The sequence below is a fragment of the Carcharhinus amblyrhynchos genome, chromosome 20, assembly GCF_965287045.1.
Source record: "Carcharhinus amblyrhynchos chromosome 20, sCarAmb.v2.hapA, whole genome shotgun sequence".
NCBI lineage: Eukaryota > Metazoa > Chordata > Chondrichthyes > Carcharhiniformes > Carcharhinidae > Carcharhinus > Carcharhinus amblyrhynchos.
The window spans coordinates 26746128-26762403 of NC_137343.1; the positions used below are offsets into that span (position 1 = coordinate 26746128).

Below are 16276 nucleotides of genomic sequence, written 5' to 3' on the forward strand. Positions count from 1 at the left end.
GCCTACAATATTCTGAGTCATCCAGGGTTCCTTCCTTCTACCAGCCTTGCCCTTCACTCTAAAAAGAATGCGCTTACCCTGAACCCTAGTTAACACACTTTTGAAAGCCTCCCATTTACCAGATGTCCACGTGCCTGCTAACAGATTCCCCAATCAACTTTTGGAAGTTCCTGTCTAAAACCATCAAAATTGGCCTTATTCCAATTTAAAATTTTAACTTTTGGGCCAAACCTATCATTCTCCATAGATGTGTTAAAACTAATGTTTATATTTATGTGGCCATTGTCCCTTTTATCCCATGGGCTTCAACTTTTATGAAACTATTATGTCGCACTTGATTAATCATGTTTTGGAAGTACATATATACATCAACTACATTATTCTCATTAATAAACAGTGTTACCTCAAAAAACTTATTTATTGAACACCATTTGCCTGTTCAAAATCTCTGCTGGCTTTCCTTAATAAAGGATTGTAAGACAGAAACAAAGAAACTAGAAGCAGGAGTAGGCCATTCACACCTATGAGCCTGCTCTGCATTCATTTTGATAATGGCTGATTATCGAATTCAATATCCTGATCCCCCCTTCGCCCCATATCCCTTTAGTCCCAAGAGCTATACCTATGGAAACATAGAAAATCGAAAAATTGTTTGCTTATTTAGAACAGCGGCACAATGATGTTCTGGATGGCTGCACTTCATTTCAAAAAACTTAATTTTGATATCGGTAGCTAGTTTGCCCGATTTCAGTTTCTTTCAGGTTAGATTAGTTTATTGTGGGCCCTTTAATTATACATTAGAATTGCTATCTTATATATCATTTTTTTGTTCTATTAGTCAATTTGATTTGAATGTTAGAATTTTGTGTTAAACTTATTAGCTGAAAAGCCTAATTTTTAGACTTCAAAGTTGTTTTGTATTCAAGCGTTATAATCTGCAATTGTAATACTACTTTTTTAAAAAGCACGAAATAAAACTTGAAGACGATCACCAAACAAGCTATTCCTTATAAATTGTGTACCTGACAATGACAATTTAAAAAGCTTTAATTGCAGTCATGAATTTTTAATCAGACACATCCAATTCTTTTTGAACTAAAAAACACAGAGTTTTATCCCAATTAAATGTAACTCAAACCTGCTATGTAGTGAGACCTGGAGCCAAATTTTCATTCAAGGTCAGCATCAGGATCAAAGGAACACAGCCCACAATTTGACATCATTGGCCATTGTGCTGATTTCCCACCAAGGTCCCGACCTTGAGCCATTTTCAAAGATGTCAGATTAAGTTAGCAAATTAATTTAGTTAAGGAGTCTATTAAGGACCAGTTATCGCATAGATTGGGATTAATGTTGGCAATGCAGGTAGCCCACAATGACATGGACCTGTTTTAATAATCAAGAAAACTTATCTGGACTTCTGCCCTGCTGTCTTCATCTTTAGATCAGCAGCTCGGCCAATGGGTCTGCTGACCTGTAAATGCTGATGGCCACCCATTGGCCCCAGCTTGCTAATCATTCATGCCTTTAATTGCCTTTCATTTTCAAAATCATGGTGTGTTTGACTATAACATGCCATGCAAGGTCAGGATTTTTAACTATAACCAATGCTGGATTCCAGTCCACTCATGAAACATTACTTCTTATTGTTTAACATAATTCAGTATCATACACATGTGTATTCTTTTCTGACTTACTTTATCAACATTTCTGTAGACTTTTTTTTCTGACAATGGACCAACAATTTTTGTAGAAGTCTGTAGGATTCTATGATCTGGTTCTGTGCTTTCAATACAAGTGCTTTCCTTTGAGAAACACAAGAGGAACAAGTGAATGCAACAATATAGTGCCCTACAACACTTGATTCATCAAATATTCAATGAGAATAGTGCTTTTTAATTAACATAACAAATTTCCTATGGTGCCACAATGAGTTGGAAAATTTTCTCCAAGCATAAGTATGTTTAATGCCATCTAACTCACAATGCATTTAACAGTGATACAGATTTAGGATGTATGAATGCATCAAAATTTTATTGCAAATCATTCTAGGATTTTTAACCAGTTTTTTGGAGTTTAAATTCCACAATTATATTCAGTAAATGAATGATCTTGGTTATTAATTATTACATGCTCATTTACTTTTATACTCAATTTTACCTCGTTTCTTAATCTCAGGCTATACAAGAAGATGACAAGCATCTGGGTGGGCTGAAACAGATGTGCGTTGGCCAGGCACAATATGTGCCAGTTGGAGTACCAAATAAATTCAGTTTAAAATCCCAACACTTCAGAATGAAAATTAGAGGAGTCTCTCATGGGATTGGACAATATTATGCGCAAGTTACAATTTTCTTTACAGGTTAGATTGTAAATTATATATATTTTTAATCTGCATGAAAGATGGTATTTTAAAAAAAATTCTTGAACAAATTTTTCATTTTTTCCTTTCTCAGAAATTTAAATGTAATCAGATTAAAATTAATTTAATTTCATTTAGGCCAAGTAAATACAAAGAACTTGAAATAGAACAAACTTCATAAACAGGAGATACTTGCATCAGTTATACTGTGATTATCAATGCAACATTCACACTACACAGCAGTACTCATTTACTTGTCAGTTGCCCATGTTTCCTGTATGTTGTTTGCCAGTCAGAAAAAAATAGAATTTGAACATAATAGCATATTATAAGCATGTTTATAAAGAATAATACTTTTTGAATTTTAAAAAATTAAAGCTAAAATGGAGTAGTGCCCTTTTCGTTTGGCTGACCACCACTCATGGTCTCTCTGAACTAAAATTCAGTTGAATAACAGAATGTAAACTTTTACCTAATCTGTTGTATAGATTTTTAAAAAAATTATTTTGTCTCTGGCTTTTTACTTGTCTTTTCTTAAATTAATTTAATTACTTGTCTTTTTTAAAATTATTTGGAATTCAAGTTAGAAAACTCACGTTTATATTTTACAAAATAATCCAGTTGATACATGCTTTGAAATTATGAACATCACACACCCAAACTGGGATTGCAGCAAATTAGGGTGGCTCTGTTGAGTAGAAATGCAGGAGGTTTGGGGAGGGAAAGGGGAGGGAGTTCTGGCTTCCAGGTCATATTGGTCTGAAAAGGAATGAGGTAAGTGGAAATAAAGTAGTGGTGACAGCAATTGTACGGAAAGGACATATTTATAAATTAAAACAGTTGACCTGCATTCAGGACTGTGCCAGGATCCAGCAGTAATTTATGTTAGCATTATAGTGATATAAAAAGCCTCAGGCACTTAAACCTCAGAGGATGAAATTTAATGGCCGGTAACTTACAAGCTTCTGGGTGTTGTGACTGGGGGCATCCCAAAAAGATGCTTGGGATCCACTCCAGCAAGTCCCCGGGTAAGGACTGCCCAGCGTTTGCCCAAGAAGTTCAAACTTCTGTTAGGCAATTGCCCTGCAACTGGAACCATCCAAAAGTACAAATTAAAAATTGTTGATTGTGGATGGTTCCAACTGCCTTATATTTGCCCAAGAAAAGTTAGAAAAATCCAACTCCTGGGTAATTGTGATATTGACCGCAACCCCCCCCCCCCGCCCCTCAATGCCTCCATGACCTCCCCTAAGCATGGGACACCTTCTCAGCCCCCCACTGGCTACCCCCTTACAACTTACCATCTCGACTGCCAGAAGCAGCTGGGCCTTCAAATGTAGCTGCTTTATGGCGACTAGTGTTATAATAGGGGCTTCCTTACCTCCAACTCCCTAGCCCTTGACTGAAAGTCTCAGCAGTGCACTGTCCTACAAACTCTGGACTGGTCTGAATCAGAAACGTGAGAAAGGAGTGGGTGGATTTCCATGCAAGTAACTCTGATTGCCACTTTGTGCAAGCGGGAATCGAACCCAGGTCTCTGGTGCTGTGAGGCAGCAGTGTTAACCACTGTGTCACCATGCTGCCTAGAAAGCTGCTTTAAATTATCCCCAAAGCCTGTTCCCCAAAGCACAAGTCAAGATTGTGATGGAATACGTTCCACTTGCCTGGATGAATGCAGCTCCAACAACATGCAAGAAACTCAACACTATTCAGAAAAGAGCCTGCTTGATTGATATCTCTTCCACTTCCACAAACATTTATTCCCTCCAACACTGACACACAGTTGCAGCAATGTATACCACCTACAAGGTGCACTGCAGCAACTCAGCAAGGCTGCTTAGAAAGCACCTTCCAAATCTATGATTGCTAGAAAGACAAGAACAGCAGATACCTGGGAACACCATTGCCTGGAAGTTTCCCTCCAAGTCACTAGACCAGTCATCCTGACTTGCCTAATCAAAATCCTGAAACTCCCACCCTAACAGCATGTGGGTGTACCTACACCTTAGAAACTGCAGTGGTTCAAGAAAGCAGTTCATCACCACCTTTTCAAGGGCAATTATAAGTATGGGCAATAAATGCTGGCCTAGTTGGTGATACCCATGTCCTGTAAGTGAATTAGAAGGCTATGGAGCAGGTGTTTCTCCAGTGATGCCAATCATTGCAACATCCTCTTCAGTACGCAGACAAAAACAGAGCTTAGAAAGCCCTCTAGAAACAATATTTTCAATAACTAGCCATAACATTTTCTAAATTTTATTAAAGAAACCCATTTTACTTAAAAAAGATAGCACAAGAAGAACAGGCTATTTCAGACTGCATTTGTTGCCAATGCTGTGTATGCATAATTCCACTGTTTCTCTGCTACATTTATTGTTTCACACAGCCATGAGCACATTGGCAGCAGCAAAGGATTTCACTGACACTAAATGAATTTCAGTTTATGAGATAAAAAAACTTTTCAACATTTTAGTACATAAGTGGATAATTTAAAGCAGCAAACTAACAAATGGAAAATCTTGGAGACAACTGGGCATCATCTTGCATTAAATATCTCCAGTTTCCAAGTTGTAGCATCTGCAATATTTTTCTTGTCTCTTCTGTGAATTATTCAATATAATTAAAACATTAGGAGGGGAAACTACTCTGGTTGTGGTGAGAGTGCAGCTATTATTTGGTGCCCATACTGTTTGAACATTGTTGTGGAAATGTTAATGGAAATGTAATCGGGGGTTATAAATATTTTAAAGCTTAAGATATTAAGACCTGCTTACATTTCCTGCCTACGAAACCCATGCGTGAACCAGTGTATATGCGCAAATGGCCATATTTTGTTGGCAGGAGACACGAGGCAGTATTGTTTTCATAATTCAAGGAAACAAATCAAAACAGCAAAACTTGAAGGTTTGCCAGATATTCAATTCACAGAAATTCAAGCTTTTTAAATTCAGTTTTCCAAAAACATTAAGTTATGCAATTTGTTTATTATTTGACAAGAGGCTGGGGCACCTACATTCCAGGAAGAGTAAGCCAAGCTTCTTTCACCATTAAATGAGATTGTGTTGATCTGTGACCAAACTCTACACCTGCTTTCACCCAACATCCCTAAATATCTTTGGTGAACAAATATCTGTCAATCTGAGATTTAAAATTAATAATCGATCTAATATTAACTGTTGTTTGCAGAAAAAAGTTCCAAACTTCTATCACCCTTTAAGTGTAGAAAACACTTTGGCTGAAAAATATTCCTTGCACTTACCTATACAATCCTTCTGGCCCATTAAGTGCTGCTATTCCAGGAACTAGGGAGTCAGCTATATGATATTTCCCATCAGTCATTGCTCGATTAAACTGTATATTTTGGTCAAACAGCATCCAGAGCTTTTAGATACAGAAAAACTTGATTATAAGCATAGAACTGTACAAAGCTGTAGATGAGCATTGGTAATACACTACTGTACACTTTTTTGGTATGAAAATCTTGAGTCAATTTATATTAATTCATAGTACATAATAAGCTACAGTGAGATTTCCTGTAGTGTATATTACTATTTAGATCTCTCTTAGTATTTGTGTTCACAATTAAAGGGTACTCCCTATTAGAGGACCCATATCCCCACTGAATTTAAATATATAACATGAGTGGAATAATGTGGTAAGAACCAATAATTATTCTATCACTCCAGCAATATCACCAAAACTGTGTGGACTTCAATCTTATTTTCCTTAGCATTTCAAAAGCATTTTTTCAAGCTAGATCTTTGTAGAAAAAACATAACATAAAATTGTAGTGGTACAATATTTGTAAAACTCAATGCACAATCTCTGACAAAATAATAAGAATGGAATTTTCAGCATTTCCTGGTAATCATCATTTAGCAAGAGTTCCACAAACACACACAAAGAACTGAAATAGGTAATTTATAACAAAGATTTATAAACTAGGTTGCAATAGTTTGCTCTTTGAAATTCAAGTAGTCACACTGGGAAAAAAAAATCAATAAAACAATTAAAATAAATAGGTCATAAATCCATGCTAGAAGTGCAGGCGTGTGTTTGAGGCATGGACAGATTCAACGGTTATGACTCTCCCTTCAGCCTCCTGCTATCCTCAAATGTTTATGGCCTCTGCTTTTCTTTCACCTTAGGTGAGGAACTTGGCAAAGTAACAGATTATGGTTCCAAACCTACATTCCATCAAACTGTTGAAGCCAATTGGTTCTCCAGTTCATGGTCTACTTCCACAGCAGTGATGGTTGAAACAGACACAGGAGCTTTTTTTTCAAACCAAATGATTAATTCTCATAGAGGTCATCTGTCTCCAGATTTTATAGAAAGTGCAATTTTCATGCCAATCCATCCAATGGCAGTTTAAGAACAAATGTCCTATACCTGCAACTCCCCTAATTTATTCAAAGTAAAAATTGCTGTTCAGGCATTAACTCTTCCATCCCAATAGCCCAGTAACAAGAAAACAAAGTAAACACTTCTAGACATCTAATTCATTATCATTCTGGTGCAGTAATAATATCGAATACCTGTTTTGAAGAACGGCTACACCTTCTATTAAATGATAATCACTTCAAAATATAATATGGTCACAAAAAGATGACATCGTCTGCATCAATTACTGTAAGCACAATTATCAACGTACTTTTGCATGCTGGCTGTGGGGAGGAAACCGATCTTTTAAATGCTTTAGGATTTCCGAAGCAGCTGAATAATAGCCCTACAAGTCCAAAAATACACAATTTGTATTAATCACAATCAAGCATGCAGGTAACATTCAATTTTGATAGCATATGTGAATCAATTTGAAAAAAATAAAGCAAATTAAATTTCTGTTGCTTTATATTTAGTGGAGGCCAACGCTGATATTTTGACAAGAATTATTTCCGGAGCTCTCTTTCCCCACAAAGAGTGGTTTAATCATTATGAATGTTTTTTATAAATACAAATGTCATACAACTAATACAGATTTTCATTAGTACGCTGCAGTTGGTTTGGAAGTGATTCTCAGTCTGAGAAGTGTGAAAGAATTAAATTAATAGCATGGGGACAAAATCTTAACAGCATCCAATTATAGCCATCTCTATCAAAGTTTCATCAGCTCCCTCTCATGGTTCAGTTTATAATTGCTCTTGGCCAAATAACCCTCATAAATCTCATTAAATTCGCCCAAATCAAAACAAAAACTATTTTAATGATTTTAAATGATAAAGTTTGTAAATAATATTGTGTAATGCAGAATTTAAGTTATCATTTTTCAAATTGAAAGACTTTCTAGATACCAGACTTGTGATATTTCAGCTGCTCTGAAAACACGTAACAAAGGTAGTCTACAGTGATGAGACAGGTTCAAGACCATCTGACGAAGTGTCATCCAAACTTGAAACATTGCTCTGCTCTCTCTTCACAGATGCTGTCAAACTTGCTGAGATTTTCCAGCATTTTCTGTTTCAGATTCCAGTTTCATAGAGTTATAGAAGTTTACAGCATGGAAACAGGCCCTTCGGCCCAACTTGTCCATGCCGCCCTTTTTTTTTAAACCCTTAAGTTAATCCCAATTGCCTGCATTTGGCCCAAATCTCTCCAAACCCATCTTATCCAAGTAACTATCTAAGTGCTTTTTAAAAAACCTCTGGCAGCTTGTTCCAGAAACTCAGAGCCCTCTGTGTGAAGAAATTGACCCTCTAGGCACTTCTGTATCTCTCCCCTCTCACCTTAAACTTATGCCCTCTAGTTTTAGACTCCCCTACCTTTGGGAAAAGATAGTGACTATCTAACTGATCTGTGCCCCTCATTATTTTATAGATCTCTATAGATCACCCCTCAGCTTCCTACACGCCAGAGAAAAAAATCCCAGTCTATCCAGCCTCTGCTTATAACTCAAATCATCAAGTCCCAGTATCATCCTAATACATCTTTTCTGCTCTCTTTCTAGTTTAATAATGTCGTTTCCAGGATAAGGTGACCAGAACTGCACACAGTATTCCAAGTACGGCTGTACCAATGTCTTGTACAACTTCAACAAGACGTCCCAATTCTTGTATTCAACGTTCTGACTGATGAAACCAAACATGCCGAATGCCTTCTTCACCACTCTGTCCACTTGTGACTCCACTTTCAAGGAGCTATGAACATGTACCCCCAAATCTCTTTGTTCTGTAACTCTCCCCAAAGCCCTACCAGTAACTGAATAAGTCCAACCCTGGTTCAATCTAGCAAAATGCATCAGCTCACAAATTAAACTCCATCTGCCATTTGTCAGCCCACTGGCCCATTTGATCAAGATCCTGCTGCAATTGGACTCTCTTCACTGTCCATCTTGGTGTCATCTGCAAACTTACTAACCATGCCTCCTATATTCTCATCTAAATCATTAATATAAATGACAAATAACAATGGACCCAGCACTGATCCCTGAGGCACACTGCTGGTCACAGGCCTCCAGTTTGAAAAACACTCTACAACCACCCTCTGGCTTCTGTTAAGAAGCCAATGTTGTATCCATTTAGATACCTCACCCTGGATTCCATGAGATTTAACCTTATGCAACAACCTACCATCCAGTACCTTGTCAAAGGGCTTTCAAAAATCCAAGTAGACAACATTAACTGCATTGCCCTCTGCTATCTTCTTGATTGCCCCTTCAAAAATTCAATCGAATTTGTGAGACATGATTTTCCACTCACAAAGTCATGCTGACTGTCCTTAATCAGTCCTTGCATCTGTAAATGCCTGTAGATCCTATCTCTCAGAATGTCATCCTACAACTTACCCCATCAGAGATGTGAGGCTCACTGGCCTACAGTTCCCAGGCTTTTCCCTGCAGCCCTTTTTAAACATTTGCCACTCTCCAATCTTCAGGCATCTCACCCGTGACAATGGATGACTCAAATATCTCCGCTAGGGGACCTGCAATTTCCTCCCTTGCCTCCCACAACGTCCTGGGATACACTTCATCAGGTCCCGCGGATTTATCAACCTTGATGCGTTTTAAGACGTCCAGCATCTCCTTCTCTGTAATATGTACACTCTTCAAGACACCACTATTTATTTCCCCAAGTTCCCTAACATCCATGCTTTTCTCAACAGTAAACACTGATGAGAAATGCTCATTTAGGATCTTACCCATCTCTTGTGGATCAGCACGTAGATACCTTGTTGATCCTCAAGAGGCCCTACTCTCTCCCTTGTTACTCTTTTGCCCTTTATGTATTTGTGGAAACTCTTTGGATTCTCCTTTTGCAGTAATCTGCTTTTATTGAAGCCATCTTGCCTGCATCACTGTTGAGGGACACTGATATTTCAGTAGAGGGAAAGAGAAATCAGCCATAGATTTATTTCTGGCAAGCCTGCATCACTGGTTAGGCCACCTTAGAAAAACACTCTACTCAGCATTTGCCCAATTCTACATCAGTGGCTTGAAACACACATTAGGCCCTTGATTTTAGAAACTGATAGACTTGAGGGGGAAATGGAATATAAATTGGGAGATGTGCCCAGAAATCAGTGCCCCACAATGTCCAAAAACAAGCACAAGGAACAATATTTTCCCCTCCTCAGGGAGCTCACTCTTAAGAAAACTCAGTGACCACAAAATTACTACTTTAACCATGTTTGGGGGAGGTGATTTCTTAGTAGTATTATTGCTAGACTATTAATTGAGAAACTCAAATTATATTCTGGATACCCGGGTTCAAATCGTGCCATGGCAGATGGTGGAATTTGAATTCAATGAATAAAAATCTGGAATTAAAAATCTACTGATAACCACGAAACCATTGCCAACTGTGGGAAAATCCCATCTGTCCTTTAGGGCAGGAAATCTGCTGTACATGAAATTCCAGAGCCACAGCAATGCGGTTGACTCTCAACTGTCCTCAGAAAATTAGGGATAGGCAATAAATGCTGGCCAGTCAACCTTGCCCATGTCCCAGAAAGGAATAAAAACATGTAGTATTATACTGTAATTAAGGAACTGGAATCACATTAGGAAGATCACAAGACTGTTCAACTGTGTTCTTCTGCTGGTTTGACTGCCTTAAATAACTGCAGGTAAGAAAATATGAGATTTGACCCTTGGTTTGTGCTAGGTAAGCCAATCTTGGCTGAGATGCAGCAGAGGCACAATGATTGCCCTCTGTGCATCTTAGGAAAGGAGGAAAAAGCCCAGATTCCTAGTTCCTAATTACTATCCATTGAACTCAGTTAAATATGCATGTTTGGATAGGTCTGGACCCAACTATAAAGTCCCTTGTGGTAAAATATCTGGTGAACAGAGTGGTTACTTGGGTGAGGGATCATCAGACATCAACCATCCACAGAACTGTACCTCATCAAAGTAGAAAGAAATCCCGCAACACCAGCTTAAAGTCCAACAAGTTTATTTGTAGCAAACACTGCAAGCTTTCGGAACAGGCTGTCCCTTCGTCAGGTGGCTGAGAATTCTGATCACAAACGGGGCACAAAGACACAAACTCAATTTACATGCATAATGATTAGAATGCGAGTCTTTACAGCTGATCAGTTCTTAAAGGTACAGACAATGTGAGTGGAGAGACCTTTAAGCACAGGTTAAAGAGAAGTGCATTGTTTCCAGACAGGAAAATTAGTGAGATTTTGCAAGTCCAGGCAAGTTGTGGGGGTTACAGATAGTGTGACATGAACCCAAGATCCCGGTTGAGGCCATTCTCACGTGTGCAGAACTTGGCTCTCAGTTTCTGCTCAGCGACTCTGCGCTGTCGTGTGTTGTGAAGGCCGCCTTGGAGAACGCTTACCCGAAGATCAGAGGCTGAATGCCCATGAGCATTGAAGTGTTCCCCAACAGGAAGAGAACAGTCTAGCCTGGTGATTGTCGAGCGGCGTTCATTCATTCGTTGTTGTAACGTCTGCATGGTTGTTACGACAATGGATGAATGAACACCGCTCAACAATCACCAGGCTAGACTATTCTCTTCCTGTTGGGGAACACTTCAGCAGTCATAGGCATTCAGCCTCTGAGCTCTGGGTAAGCGTTCTCCAAGGCAGCTTTCACAACACACGACAGTGCAGGATCGCTGAACAGAAACTGATAGCCAAGTTCCGCACATGTGAGAATGGCCTCAACCGGGATCTTGGGTTCATGTCACACTATCTGTAACCCCCACAACTTGCCTGGACTTGCAAAATCTCACTAACTTTCCTGTCTAGCAACAATACACATCTCTTTAACGTGTGCTTAAAGCTCTCTCCACTCACATTGTCTGTACCTTTAAGAATTGATTAGCTGTAAAGACTCACATTCCAATCATTATGCATGTAAATTGAGTTTGTCTTTGTGCCCTGTTTGTGATCAGAACTCCCAGCCACCTGACGAAGGGACAGCCTGTTCTGAAAGCTTGCGGTGTTTGCTACAAATAAATTTGTTGGACTTTAAGCTGGTGTTGTGGAATTTCTTTCTGTTTTACCCCAGTCCAACGCCGGCAGCCCCACAACATGACCCTCATCAAGGTGCCAATGCCTACAGGAACAAAAGGGCAGAAGAGACAAAAGGTGTGGAGGGAATAAAAGCACAAAGCTGACTTACCTGTTCTGCATGAAGTTCTGCCAGGTGGCACAACACTACAGCCATTGCCTCGGTGTTATTTTGATGAATATCCATGTTTACAGATTCCAGACTGTGCATGTACAGAAGAAGCTGTGTTTGTTGTAGTGCCATTGTACTACAATGATAAAAATGAAACACTAAATATTAACGCTGTGAATTATTCATTAGAAATCATGACAATCACTCTTGCAAGTTTCATCTAGTAGGTAAATCTAATCTGTATCATTAAGGAATGTAGAACAAAGCAACACCAGAACCATGTTGTGAACTGAGCACAAACCCTCTTTTGGAATATTACCATAGCACTCCAAGAAAAGGAGAAAATGTAGTGTTCAGTTTACAAATCAGTTTGCTAATGATCACAGCCCACTCACTAGAGAAGAATATCCAATCGAATATATGTGTATGAATTCTGTTCCAATCGCTGCAAATGGTAGGAAGGAACTGAACAGGAGTTAAATTAATTCCTAATCATTAAGAGAAAAACAATTACATTTTAGATTTTGTTTTTGAAAAGCTGTCACTATTTTTGTAAACCTGTCAAAAAGTAACAGAATTGGAGATGAATGAGACGCAGCTCATTGTTTGCTCATTCTCAGTTGTGGAATAACGCAATGTAGAATTATTAAATTGGCCCAATGAGCCTGTACCAACAATGATTCTACCCAGGTTTTATCCTCATAACTCCACATATTTTCCCAGCTAATTTCCCTGACACTAAATGGTAATTGAGTATGACCAATTAACCTAACCCACACATCCTTGGACTGTTGGAACATGGGTAGAACATGCAAACTCAACACAATCACCTAAGGTCAGAATTGAGTCCAGGTCCCTGACGCTATGAGGCAGCAGTGCTAACCATTGTGCCACCCATGTATATAATGGAAAAATGAATACAACTAATTAACTTGTATCCTAGGGATTAAAATGCCCACAATATACTGTGCACTATGAATCAATAAAAAAAATACACTTACGTACCTTTGTCCATACATTTTCCAAATTGCTGTTTTCTGTGCTATGCTTACATCAATAAGCTCTGAAAGCCCATGTTTCCAATGCAACATGTCAGAATCCTTCATGGCATCCATTAGCTTGTTGGCTGACCTTCCAGAAAAAGTCCTTTGTTGCACTAGTGATTGGATGCCCAGAGAAGCCAGATACTACAAAACAAGAAGTTAGTTATTAACACAATGGGAGTATCATTTTTGTGTTTTTTTTCAAGTATGGTACACATTGACAAGGCAGCATTTGTTGTCTATGCCTTGCTTTCTTAAACAGATTAAGACAACTGAAGTCACCTAGAGGCACGAACCAGACAGGGTGGCAGAATCTCTTCCCTGAAGAAAATCAGTGAACCAATTGGGTATTTGCTAAATTATAATTATCAAAATTACTACATTGAAGATTTAATGGTAGAAAATGAAATCACGACTTTTGTGTTTGCTAGTCCAGTACAAAAAAATGGTCATGCTGCAGCAATACAAATTTAGCTTTAGCTTTTACTTGAACTCTATGTCAGTATCCTATATCAAGGACCACAAATACTTGTTAAAAACATTTCTGAAAACAGTTTTAGAAAATTGTGGTAATTTTATTAATTTTCCTCTGGAATTGTTACAATTAAACATAAATGTTATTAAAATACTTACATAGTATCTGGTTCTAAAAAGGAAAATTACTCACTGGTAAGCCAAGTTGTCCAGCCTTTTTCACAGAATGTTCAACAAGAACTGCATTATCAGATCCCTTCATTTGCTCCAGAATGTAAAGCCAACTCTAGAATTAAAGCAATAATAGTATGATAAACTTAGCAGAATGCATATAAAAAGTAAAATATCAAAATTTGGAATTGCTTTTCATAGCAAAGTAACAGAAGTGCATTACTAAGGATTGAAAAATGTGACTAAATTAGACTATAAAAAACAATACTTTTCTTCTCCCCATCTTACCAAGCAGTGCTGTAAACAAACATGGTCACTGGATTCTTGAGCAATACGAATAGCTTCCTGTAAAGCAAACTGGGCTTGCTCACTAACAGAAACAAAGATATAAAATTCAAGTCAACAAGCAAGCACATTCTAAGGAATAATAATTGCACTCAATTGTCCCAATTATATTACAGAAGCACTTCATGAAGCAGTTTCCCACTGTTAATTAGCTCCCGGGGATGCCATGCTACTGAAACTGGCATGTTTCTAGATGTTTTTTAACAATAGCTGTGGCAACTTAAAACAAAAATCATATTTATGATTGAGTGACATTAATGGTTCAATGAGGGTTATTGGGGCCACCTTTTAGCACACTCACTTTGCTCCTGATAAAGACATAATTGAGAATGCTTCAACCATTCAGCCTGTCTGCTCCAGCAATATTTCTTGGTTACAACTAACAGGAACATTTAAAGTTGAAGTGTGGTGTTGCTGCAGTTGGAGATATTGCTGCACATCACTTACTTTGGTACTACTCTTTGCCTCCAACAGTCAAGTACTACTACATACCTATTTAATCTTAGTTTGCACAGAAATTAAAATATTATTTGGCAGCACTCAGTAACTAAAACTGATAGGTACTCACTGGTGGCCAAATCTACAGTTTAAAGCAGCAAGATTGAGAGCTGCATATCGTAAACTACGTCCAAATCCATCCTCTCCACTGCTTTTGCTGTCACTGCCAGTCAGAATCAACCGATCAAAATAGTGAAGGAGGCTGTGCATAGCACTGAAGTAGTCTTGTACGCGAAGGCTGTTTAGGTAACTCAAATAATGCTGAAATCATAAGAAAAATATATTAAAACATTATAACTGTTACTTTAAAAATATTTAATAGATCACCTACAAATTTTCCAAGCTATTTTGTGAGCTACACTAGCCAGTTAATTCATTGTCATTTCACACAATCAAGTTCTGGTGTGGGGGCGTTGAAGGAGAAGAGATGCAGCAAGGTTAGTCATTGAATTCAAATGTGACAGCCACAGAGCAAAATTCATTTAATCAGTTCAAATTAATGCAACTGTGGTTTGGGAGTGGCGGAGGAGGAAAGAAAATGTGGAACCTGCCAACCTATCTGCTTTCAGGACTGCATATTTACAAAGAAATTAGCAAGCAGTTTTGGGGAGGTGGGAAAAGAAAGAAAGCAATCCATGGCCGGTAAATCACTTTAAATATATTAAATTGCCAACCCTTACTTTATATGTCAAATATTAAAATGTAACATTCAAAACACTTTGAAGATGCAATCACCCATTGTATGTTCTTTCACAAATAATGTAGTCACAGCCTTTCAGAATATCCAATACTTTCCTACATAAAGCAGCATGTTTTGGCTAATGTGACTTTAGTGATGGCTAATGTTTTTTCTTTTAAAAAAACATAATTACAAATGGTTTAATTGTAAGGCGGAATTAAATCATACATATTGGGAATTTGAATACTTACAGCTTCTGAAAAATCAGGATTAAATTTGAGTAAATTATTCAGTTCTTTCTGTAGAGCAGCTGGTGAAAGAGCCTTGTTTTCATTGTTTTTCAATAGTGATGCCTACAGAATTAAAAATCCATACTTGTCTTTTCATACAAGCAAAGCTGATAAACTAGACAATGTATTAGCTAATTATTCTAAATGCACATCAAGCAGAATTTAATTCTACGCTTATACAAGATTATCTCAGAGAATGGCCTGTATTAAATATGAACTTGTTTTCTATATTGGTCAAGGGCAATCTAAACTGCTGTACTGCTTGTGCTTCAAAATCAACATTAAGTATTACCTTTGTATAACACATTTGGTTAAATAACTCATGAGAAAAATAGCATATTTCCTGGCTTGTGTCAAATAGGATTCTTTGAGTTTAATATCCATACTAAATACAGAAACCACTATTGCAAGGTTAATCTTACTTGAATTACTTGCTGATAATATCCACATCAAAAACTCTTTTACATTCCATAAGGCATTTTCTCCAGCCACTACCAATTGTTAAGTGAATGTGAATCAACAGCAGATAACGAGAAGTGTCTGTCTTTTTAAAACTTGCTTTCCAATCATTATAATTTTTTGTCTTCACTAAAAGCTGTAATTAGAAACCTTTACTTACTTCGCATCTTATTCATGTTTTAAAGGTGGGAGCAATGTGTAAACAAAAAGGGTTAAGGATAGATCTGGTGACCGTTTTTGTCAGAGAACAGAATGCCATCAACATGGGAGGATTACAACTGTAAACAGGTCCATATCCAAAAGACTCCTTCCATGTTGTAAAATAGCAAAAGACTCCTGGCCAGTGGACTGATCATGACCCTTACAGCACTAGCCAATCCACAC

At 37.8% G+C, this 16276-nt stretch overlaps 1 protein-coding gene and 1 long non-coding RNA gene across 3 annotated transcripts in view; one reads left to right on the forward strand and one right to left on the reverse strand.

The window, feature by feature from the left end:
• Window positions 1–16276, reverse strand: part of anapc5 (anaphase promoting complex subunit 5) — a 44903-nt gene that overhangs the window by 13165 nt on the left and 15462 nt on the right. For both annotated transcript variants that reach the window (XM_080208291.1, XM_080208290.1), the window contains 9 exons: window positions 15395–15496; window positions 14535–14725; window positions 13910–13991; window positions 13644–13736; window positions 12939–13120; window positions 11934–12069; window positions 7017–7091; window positions 5622–5743; window positions 1698–1805 (listed from right to left, as the gene is read on the reverse strand). In XM_080208291.1, coding sequence (XP_080064417.1) covers window positions 1698–1805; window positions 5622–5743; window positions 7017–7091; window positions 11934–12069; window positions 12939–13120; window positions 13644–13736; window positions 13910–13991; window positions 14535–14725; window positions 15395–15496 — 1091 coding nt within the window. The remainder of the gene's footprint in view (window positions 1–1697; window positions 1806–5621; window positions 5744–7016; window positions 7092–11933; window positions 12070–12938; window positions 13121–13643; window positions 13737–13909; window positions 13992–14534; window positions 14726–15394; window positions 15497–16276) is intronic.
• The window catches only part of LOC145355860 (uncharacterized), a 36123-nt gene that overhangs the window by 11845 nt on the left and 8002 nt on the right, over window positions 1–16276 (forward strand). Inside the window, exon 4 of the long non-coding RNA XR_013889051.1 lies at window positions 2179–2362. This is a non-coding gene — a long non-coding RNA (uncharacterized LOC145355860). The remainder of the gene's footprint in view (window positions 1–2178; window positions 2363–16276) is intronic.